Raw genomic sequence first — 10,260 nt, 5'->3', positions numbered from 1 at the left:
GTATTAAATAATAAATATAAGAGTGATTGAAAGAACGATAATAATATTTTTTTAATATTTAATTAATATATAATTTAATTAATTAGATATTAATTGAGAAATTAAAATTAAATAAATTATTTCTTTTAAGAGAGTTTATATAATTTGGTGGTCTTCACACAATTTCTAGAGGTGTTGGTGGTCTTAAACGTAAATGACATTTTTGACCGTAGAAAATAGAAATACGATGCATTTGGTTTAAATTCAACCATATTTCAATCTCTTTCTAGAAGATGTGGAACATTTCCAATTTTCCATCCCATTGGACTAGCTAATGTTGAAGTGTTTTTCTCGCCAAAGTTTCGTAATAATCTAAATTTTCCTCGCCAATTACAAAATTTGGATGAGGATTGAGGAGTGAGGACTAATGGTGTTGAAAACTTTGGTCAAACATAATGTGGTTTTTAATTCTTATATATATATATATATATATATATATGTATGTATGTAAGCACTACTTCATAAAAATTCTTACAACTTACAAGCTAATTATTTCCGAGAAAAAAAAGGAGTTGGGAAATGTATCTTATTTCACAAAAAAAAAAAAAAAAAAAAAAAAAAAAAAAAACACACACACACACACACACACTGAACTCTAAAACAACTTTCACGAGAAAGATTATAAAACAAAACAGAAAAGAAATGCTTGCAGAAAACACAAACACATCCCTTAAAAAATAAAGACAAAAGAAAAAAAAAAAAAGAAAAAACACTAGAAGAGACTTTGATCTTATGCGGATAAGGAGATTTTGATAGAAAATATTTCTGTCTATGCATAAAGATTAGAGATATGGAATTTTTACAAGGGGTATGAAAAAAATGGAGAGAAAGAGGGAGATAGGTTAAGACTTGAGATTAATTAAAATTAATAGGCTAATAGTTTACATAAGTTAATAAATAGACTAAATTACTATTTTCGTCCATAACTTGTCTGGTTATGAACCATAACTTGACAAGTTATTGTCCATAATTCACGGTTTTTGTCCATAACTTATCTGGCTATGAACCATAACTTGACAAGTTTGTTCATAACTTATCTAGTTATGAACCATAACTTGACAAGTTATGGCCTATTTATTTTTATAACTAAAAATTGGCCTATATACTTTTTTAAGCTTTTCATATTGGCATATTTTTTACTATTTCCAAAAAAATGCTTTAAGTATGGGCTTTGTTTTGTTGGACTCTTGGTAGTTCATCTACAATTAAACTATGGGTAATTTTTTACTTTTCAACCGTCATATATGTATAATAATTTATTTATTTTGTATGTTTGTTTTTTTAACTTAATGTGATTTTGACAAGATTTAACAATTAAAAACTTAAATTACGGGTAGAACGAAGTATTAGAAAAACTCTCATATTTTGCATGTTTTTCTATTTTGATGTGATTTTTATAAAATTTTGATACTCAGAATATACACGGTCCAGTAGAAAGTTTGTAGTGTAACCTTTATAGGAGTAAATACATTATGCACACTTTTTTTGTCATATATTTGTTAAAATAGAATAGATTTTTGTTAATTCGAGTAAAAAAAAAAAAAAAAAGATTTACGTTAAGGGACTATTTTTCGTAGTCCGTTTACTGATAGTCTCTATTGTTAACTGTTAGATCTAGTTAAAATCATATCAAATTAAAAAAATATGCATAACAGATATATTATAATACAGATCTGATGACTGAAAAATAAAAAACTATCAATAGTCTATTTTTGTAAAGAATACCAAAAAAAAGTCTTTAAATATAATATAGAGGGTTATTTTCATCCGCCAGCTCAAGTTTGCACATTTTTCATAGTGTACCCTTTCAAGGGAATTTTATTTCCTTTTTTTTCTTAATCAATTATTTTCTCTTTTGCTCGAAGATTTCTTTGGGTGATCTTATAAACAGAAATAAATTTTTTTTTTCTTTGCTAAGAACTAAGACATAAATTAATTATGAATGTGTGTGTGGTCGTGTAGTTTGGATAGTAAAGAGCTCTCATATAACGGTACTCTCTCACTCTGAAAAAAGTTTAAGGTGAGGAGGAGAAAATGAAATCAGAGATTCAAATGCTAATAAATTTGAATGATTTTTTTAAAATTATTTTTAAGAAAACAAAACGGGTTTGGTATGACCCGCCCCCACCCGCACTGGGCACCATTTACCGTGCTCCATTGACATCCCTAAGACTCTTCGTCGATTAGAAGAAGATAGAGCCCTCGTGGACATAATGAATCTTGGTGCCGTCTCCTCCATCACAGTTTTGGCATGGAGAAGAACGAGTGCAAAGAAGAATACATAAAGGCAGAGTTGGAATTTTATTTTTCTTTTAAAAAAATACTTCTATTCTTTCACTTCATAAAAGTCTTGCTATTAATGTCCATTACTTTATAAATACCTTCCATTGGTCACATGTGGATATATTGTGTTTTGAAGGGAATTTGTGGGAAAGCTTATTAACACGCTTTTTTCCTCAAGGAAACTAGTCCTTTAAGCCTCAAATTCATAATTTTTATTTTTGCCCATACTTTTTTTTTTATTATTTCTTTCTTCGGGATACATTGTGATATAATATGTTTATAGCGTGTTTAGTTAATAAATTTGAACATAACTTCAATTTTTTTATTTATGAGAAAGAGGTTTAAACTGTGGGCGTATTGTAATGACGAGAGGATTCTTCAAGAACATTTATCAAAAAAATACCTAAAACTGTTATATTTTATACCATATGGCGTAACAATACTTAAAAGAAGAAGTCTAAAATACAGTCAAGATCTCTCTCTCCATCAACCCCCGCCGTTGGGATCTCTCTCTCCATCATCCCTCATCGGCAGGATCTATCTCTCCATCAGCTCCGCCGTCGGGCATCCTCCACTACCACAAGATATTCCTCAAGGAGACACCATCCTCGGGCCACATGACTCGTTGGTGGTGACATCGTTTTCTTCCATTGTTTCTTACTGAGATTTGTGTTTTTTGAAAGTGATTTTTTTTTTGTGATTCTGGTGAAATTGTGAGTATGTAGTGAGAAGACTGCCGCCATTGCTGGTGATTATCAGCCGATATCTCGACTTGGATACCGTCGATAACAGCCCAGGATACTACTAGTTATTGGCCGGTATTATCATTAGATATCAGTAATTTGGAGGGATTTTGTGATTTTTTTTTCCTTTTGGTGGTTTTTTAGTATTCCGGCGGCAGGGCCGCAGCCTGTAACAGTGGTGACTGGTAGCTACTGGACGGTAATCATGCGGTATCTGGGCGAATACTACTGCCAATACTGACGGTAGTCTGCTGGATACTGTCAGTATCTCGGTTGGTACTCTTTTTGTGGCAAGATGCTAGTGAGTATCTCTGGTGAGTAGATACCGACATATATCTTAAGGATATATTTAGGGAAAATAGTATAAAATAGGCCAATATGAAAAGCTTAAGAAAGTATATATGCCAATTTTTAGTTATTAAAATTAATAGGCCATAACTTGTCAAGTTATAGTTCATAACCAGATAAGTTATGGATAAACTTGTCAAGTTATAGTTCATAGCCAAACAAGTTATGGACAATAACTTGTTAAGTTATGGTTCATAACCAGACTAGTTATGGATGAAAACAGTAATTTGGCCTATTTATTAACTTATGTAAACTATTGGCCTATTAATTTTAATTTATCTCAAGTTTTGGTCTATTTCCCTCTTTCTCCCTATATTTAGAGATATTTAAAGTCTGTTTAGTTAACTGATTCGAGTTTTTAATTTGAGTTTAGATGTGATTTTATGAGATTTTTTTATTATAGTAAAAAAATTATATGTCATTATTTTTGAGAGTTTTTTATTGTAATAAAATTTAAATTTTAAACTGAAATTAATAAAGTGAACGAATGCTTAGTATTTTAAATATAGTGTTATGACGTGATTTTAGTATTTTCTTAATAGTTTATGTTCCCATGTATCAATCTAAATGCAGAACTTGTGGCGATTCCTTTTAAAGCCCATTCTTCAAGCCCTCTGAAACCTTAATGTGCATGTCTTCTTGAAGAAATGAAAGCCCACTAACCGTTTCAACAGTAAAAGCCTTGGGGTTATACGCCTTGTTTAAGTTGTGGGCTTTTTTAACGGAAGAGGCAAACATTTTTGGGTAATTTTTACAAATTGTTAATTCTATTAAGGATTTTTAGCTTTTAATATTAACTTATTAAATTTTGCCTATTCAGAGTAAGTAGTTTGGTAGATTATTATTTATAATTTGATGGTCACGGGCGGCGAGTCTTCGACTGCGAGTGGCATGTGTAATTTGACAAATTATTATTAAAAAGGTAACCTATTACAACAAAATGGTAGAACTAGAAGGACATATTTAAGGGTTGGTTTTTGCAATTTTCTCAACATTTTTTTTAAGGAAAGGGAGAATATAGTAAGTAGTAGATTTTTACAGATTTTAAAATTACATAATTCACCCTTAAGAGTGCATGAGCCTTACTCTTGATAAATACTCTTTTGTTAGTGTGATTATTTGATTAAAAAGGTTATGAATCAAGAGTAAATGGTAAAAATTCTGACCCATGCACTTTTAAAGGGTATTCGTCAAAATTACCCTTAAAACTATGTAAAGAAAATAGCAGTTTACTGTATAAATATGACTAGTAAAATAATTTTTTCTATGTAAATTTTCTTTTTACAATTGACAAAAATATTTCTTTCAACGTATATAAAATTTTTTTACCATGTAAATTATTTTCTATCATTCGTAAATGAAATATTTACATAATAAACTGCTATTTATTTTAAATAATTTTTTAAATCTGCTATTTACTTAATTTAGTTTCAAAAATCAGCTATTTACAACAATTTCCGTTTAGGGTGAAATTAGTTGCCAATGCCGTTGAAATAAAAAAACAATGTATTGCTGCAGAACAAAATTAGTTTGGATCTTTTCAAGTGAATATGTTTTTGAAAAAATTAAGTAATAACATATTTACTGGGAAATAAGTTATTTACCTGGTGTAGATAAATTATTTATATAAACTAAATAAACTATTTACTAATAAATATTATATTTGCCTAAATTATTATAAAATGGGTATTTACTGAAAAAAAATTGTTTCAAATATATGATATTTACTATAATTGCTAAAAACGAATACTAGTAATGTTGAAATATACCAAATAAATTTAGAAATAAAAAAATTAATATCATTAAAATAATTACTACATCATGCGTATGAACACAAATATCATTAAAATAATAACTATGTAATTTTTTGTTATTCCTAAACTATTTCTGAAAAATATAGAAATAAATAACTAAGAAGGCAGAAAATTCTCCCAGGATACATTACACATACTTTTAAACTACAAACATCTTCTAAACGTTGATTGGTATTAAACTAACACTTGTTATAAAGTTTCTATGCAGTAAAACTGATATAAAAAATATTATATCTATTGATGAGTTTTCAATCTAAGCATAGTTAGAATTAAATACGAGTACATAAGTGACAAGCCCTAATTAGCCGTTCAAAGATTCCCTTTATGCACAGAAGTGCCCTTGGAAAAGTACGCCAAGCACAGAGCATAGATGTTGATAGATTTTGTCCTACATATTTGGATCTGCTGTCTTCTTTAATTAATTTCCCTGCTTGTAATTTAATTTAGTGAAAAGCTTTTATATAATCATTTACATACTCCTCTTCCTTGTTACAAGGCTATACGTATTTAAGACCAGCTTGACTGCAATTTGAGGTTTGTGAGGAAATATTAGAATGGCAGAGGATAAAGGTTTAGTTTGTGTCACAGGTGCAACTGGGTTCATTGCCTCATGGCTTATTATGAGGCTTCTTCAACTGGGTTACTCTGTTAGAGCTACTGTTAGATCTCACCCTCCAGGTATAATATATGCGTGTGTATAAATATATAATATATATATATATATATATATACATGTAAACTTTTTTCACCCAAAAAAGTAGACAAAACAAGTTCTTGATAAGGTCATATATTTCAATTAATACATCATAAGTTGTTCAACTTAGGTTGCATGAAATCTCAAATTAAGTCCACTTAGTAAAGACGATCCATATTCTTAAGAGAAATAGTATGATATATGGCGCCAACAAAAAAAAGAAGCGAATATCAATCTTTAATATGTATTTTTTTGACTATTTATTATATGATTTTGTCATAATCTGACATCCAAAAACTTGTACTTTAAGTAGTATTTTCTTTAGGAATTTAAGAACTACTACAAAATTATGACGACACTAAAAACTCGAGAAATCTTGGCCAGGAAGCGTAAAGAAAGACCTCAGCTTCCTGACAAGCCTACCAACAGCAGTAGAGAAGCTCAAAATATTTGAAGCCGATCTCCAACAACCGGACAGTTTCACCACCGTGATTGAAGGTTGCATCGGGGTGTTTCACGTCGCTCACCCCATAATCATAAGCGAACAAGAACCCAAAGATGAGACCATCAAAATGACGGTGGAGGGCACTTTAGGCATACTCAAGGCATGCCTAAATTCCAAGACCGTTAAGCGCGTGGTCTACACGTCCAGCGCGGCGACTGTTTTGTACAGTGGCAAAGGCCAAGGCTTGGTGGATGAAGAGACATGGAGTGACATAAATTACTACAAGACTCTAAACCTTAGAGGAACTAATCTATACATGGCCACCAAAACGAAGACTGAAAAGGCTGCCCTAGAATTCGCGGAGAAACATGGGTTGGATCTTGTCACTGTAATCCCTCCGTTTGTCGTCGGCCCGTTCATTTGCCGCCATCTCCCATCATCGGTCAGATTGGCCCTAACCATGATCTTAGGTACTTAATTTTCCCCAACCATGATATTATTTAGTGCTTGTTTTGTCTTATTGATCATTATTTTTTTATTTTATTTTTTTGCTGATGTTGTTTTGTCTTGTTGATTATTAGTATATATGCAATCTGCGAATTTAATTTTATTTATGGTCATGCCAAGTTAATGTTGACCAGACTTTATTTAAATACTACTAATTAGTGATGTGACGATTGATTTATCGTGTTAATTGGTAAAAGATATTTAAGTTTAGTCATGCATAATTAAAAATGAAGAATTGCACATAACATTAACAAGCCAAATTATTTATCTAAGTTCCTTAATTTAAACAGGTAATAACAAGGATCACTATAAGTATCTTTCCAAGAAATCTATGGTACATGTAGATGACCTTGTTAGTGCACACATATTTCTATTCCAAAGCCCTAATGCAAAAGGAAGGTACATTTGTTCATCAAATAATATATCACTGGAGGAATTGGCTACATTTCTTTCTACAAAATTCCCCAACATCGCAATACCAACTGCAGAGTAAGTGACCTTTCTCTGTTTGTACTATACTCAAATTTTTCCGATATATGTATATATTTTTAGATTTTTATTCCTTTTTTTTTTGCCTATATGATATGTAAAAAAAAAAAAAAAAAAAATCTAACTACTAATTTCTGCAGTTCATTGAAGGACATTGAAGGTTATGCTGAAAAAGGAAGATTATCATCAAAAAAGCTTTTGGATTCGGGATTCGAGTATAAGTATGGCCTTGATGAAATGTTTGATGGAGCGATTAAATCGTGCAAAGAAAAGGGCTTTCTTTAATTTACTTCTGGATCGTATGTCTGTTGTTTTAATTATTATTTTATTGTACTCATCTTTCTATAATGAAGTGTTGGACCACTATTATGATTTCTCTCTCACGTACTAGTAATTGACATGATTATCCAAAAAAAAAAAAAGAAATAATATGAATATTGAAATGAAATAAAAGCATAATTAGGGAAATTTATATTTGCTAAATGATTGCCGAGCATTTCTATTTGACTCATGAAGGAAATATAATACGATATTTTTCAATAGAATATTTGCAACTCCCCCTAAAAAAAATAATATTTGCAAATCTATTCAAATGAAAGTTTGTGTATTATATTTGCATTATATTGTAAATGGGGCAACATCACATGGATACCCATGATCGGACTCTATCCTTTAATTATGTATAAGGTGTCCATACAGGATATAATTAATGGCTGCAGTTTAAATAATGCTTCATAATCGGTGAAAAAAATTGGGTATTTTATTTGGATAAGATTCCGTGGTTGTCTGTTTTCATTTAGAATGAAATGATTTTATCCTTAAATAATGGATGATTATATAGTAGAAACACTTACACATTATGAATATATTGAACTAGACCACAATAACATAATTGATTCTCTTGTATTTTTCGTTAAAAGAACCTTTATATTCTATCAATGATGGTTATATATGAAATGATCTTAAATAATGAATGAAAAGAGCTTAATTGCCAAAAAATTAAGAAACTAACAGTTTATTTTGTTAAAATTAGAAAAAAAGAGGGACCAAAATGTCATCTATGAAAAAGTACTTGAGGGACCACCTATGCAAATTACTAAATAATATATAACTAATAAATACAATAGAAATTATAATATGTATGTCATGCACATCTCTCCTTTTATAGTTATAATTAGGTTTATTTTTCAATATGAGATCCTCAAATTCTTTAACTTTTGATATTTGGATCTCTATTTTTGAAAGTTGGACAACTGGATCTTCAGATTCCTATTTTCTTAGCACTTGGGTCTCCTTTTTGAAAATTTAAACAGTTGGAGTTCAAAATTATTTTCTTGTTCCTCAAGTCACATAAACTTATTTATTTATTTTTCACTAAAACAAAAGGCTTTTTATCTTTGACATTATTGATTAAGTAAATGGAAAGTATGGAGCCGGCTAAAAGAATTCAATTCTGCATTAGATATATAATTGGTTAACTTTATCACTACTAATTCGACCCATGAAATTTAAATTCACTAAATCAATAAATAAGAAAAATCAAGTGAGTTTTGGGGTTGTTTTCTCACTCATGACTAAAATCTCTAGCAGTCAACATGTTGTAACCTGTAATATGCTCTCATGATTATCATCTCTAGAGCATTGATACTGTTAAAATGACTGAAAGTTTTTAAATATTCATTTCATTACTTTTGATTTTGCTGTCTAATTAATTACAATTTTAAAATGGGATTCAAGTTTTAAGAAAATTGGAGTTTGAAAACCCAATTTTCTTATAAACTTCTAAAATCGGGACCCAAATGTCAAGAAAATGAGAGTTTGGGACCCTATTGTTTTAATTTTCAAAAAGAGAATCCAAGAACCAAAAGGTCAAAAGCCTTAGGGAAGGTGCAAATAACCCATATCTATTCCTATCTCCTAAGTGAGAATCCGTTTTTTCAGAAGGTGGGCGTTTTGTTGCCCTCTGTAACTAAGCTATTTGTAATTCATTCACCAAATGGGCCAGGCCAGCAATTCCATAAGCTTATCCCTTGCATTGCAGGGGCCTTGGAAACGACGCATAAAATATGAATGTTCACGGAATACTTTAATCTTGTTTTGTTTTGTTTTTTTGTCTCTCTCTTCTTGACAATTTAGTGAATTAGGTTTATCCAACTCCTAGACAACATACTTAAGTAGGAAACATATTGTGCAATGTGACACTGTAATATTGATCATTAAAATTTATATGGCAGAGGAGATTAATAAGGGTTCAGTTTGTGTAACAGGCGCAACTGGCTTCATTGCAACATGGCTGATCATGAGGCTTCTTCAACAGGGCTACTCCGTTAGAGCTACCGTTAGATCTCATCCTCCAGGTATTTTTGTTAATTTCCTTTAATATTCATGTGATTCAAAAACCACACAAATTAATTAGTCAAAATTACGTTTTATATCTTGAATCAAGATCTGCTCTCCCGTATTCCTTTCTCAATGGTTGTCCCTTCAATTAAATTTTGACAACTCGTAATTTGCTTAAGATTTTTAAATTTAAATGAGATGTCAAATAACAAGTGAAGAAACAGCCACTGAGACAGGAAAACAGAAACAACAGATTTAGACTCTTAAGGGCCATGATATATACACGCACACACACACACACACACACACACACACATATATATATAAACATATATACACATGCATACATACATAGATCATCAGTTTCCAAATAATAATCTCAGTTACTATGCTTCTTGGATGTGATTATCTATGAGAAATTTCAGAATTCACTCTCCAATTTTAGTGTGCAGGACCAAAGTGATCAAAAATAAAAAAATTAGAGAATAATTTATCAAAATTAAAAATTTAGGGATCAAAATGAATAGTACACATAATTCAGGGACTATAATTGTGACG

General features: G+C 30.5%; 1 protein-coding gene across 1 annotated transcript; it reads left to right on the top strand.

Moving 5' to 3' along the window:
• The first annotated feature begins 5,781 nt into the window (after positions 1–5,781).
• LOC21408257 (protein BRI1-5 ENHANCED 1) lies at positions 5,782–7,647 on the top strand. Its single transcript, XM_024167340.1, has 4 exons — positions 5,782–5,905; positions 6,306–6,836; positions 7,164–7,362; positions 7,503–7,647. Exons 1-4 carry the CDS (start codon positions 5,782–5,784, stop codon positions 7,645–7,647), a joined length of 999 nt encoding a protein of 332 aa, XP_024023108.1.
• Positions 7,648–10,260: the final 2,613 nt, after the last annotated feature.

This window comes from Morus notabilis, unplaced genomic scaffold (assembly GCF_000414095.1).
Source record: "Morus notabilis unplaced genomic scaffold, ASM41409v2 Scaffold100, whole genome shotgun sequence".
In the NCBI taxonomy this organism is placed as follows: Eukaryota; Viridiplantae; Streptophyta; class Magnoliopsida; order Rosales; family Moraceae; genus Morus; species Morus notabilis.
Note: the sequence above shows the minus strand (reverse complement) of the source record. Positions and strands in the feature narration are given on the sequence as shown.

Bases quoted from the DNA above. Each gene is read 5' to 3' on its own strand.
- LOC21408257 (XM_024167340.1), top strand. From the start codon at position 5,782: ATGGCAGAGGATAAAGGTTTAGTTTGTGTCACAGGTGCAACTGGGTTC. The intron at 6,837-7,163 runs GTACTTAATTTT...TAATTTAAACAG, and splicing joins GGCCCTAACCATGATCTTAG to GTAATAACAAGGATCACTAT. The intron at 7,363-7,502 runs GTAAGTGACCTT...TAATTTCTGCAG, and splicing joins ATCGCAATACCAACTGCAGA to TTCATTGAAGGACATTGAAG.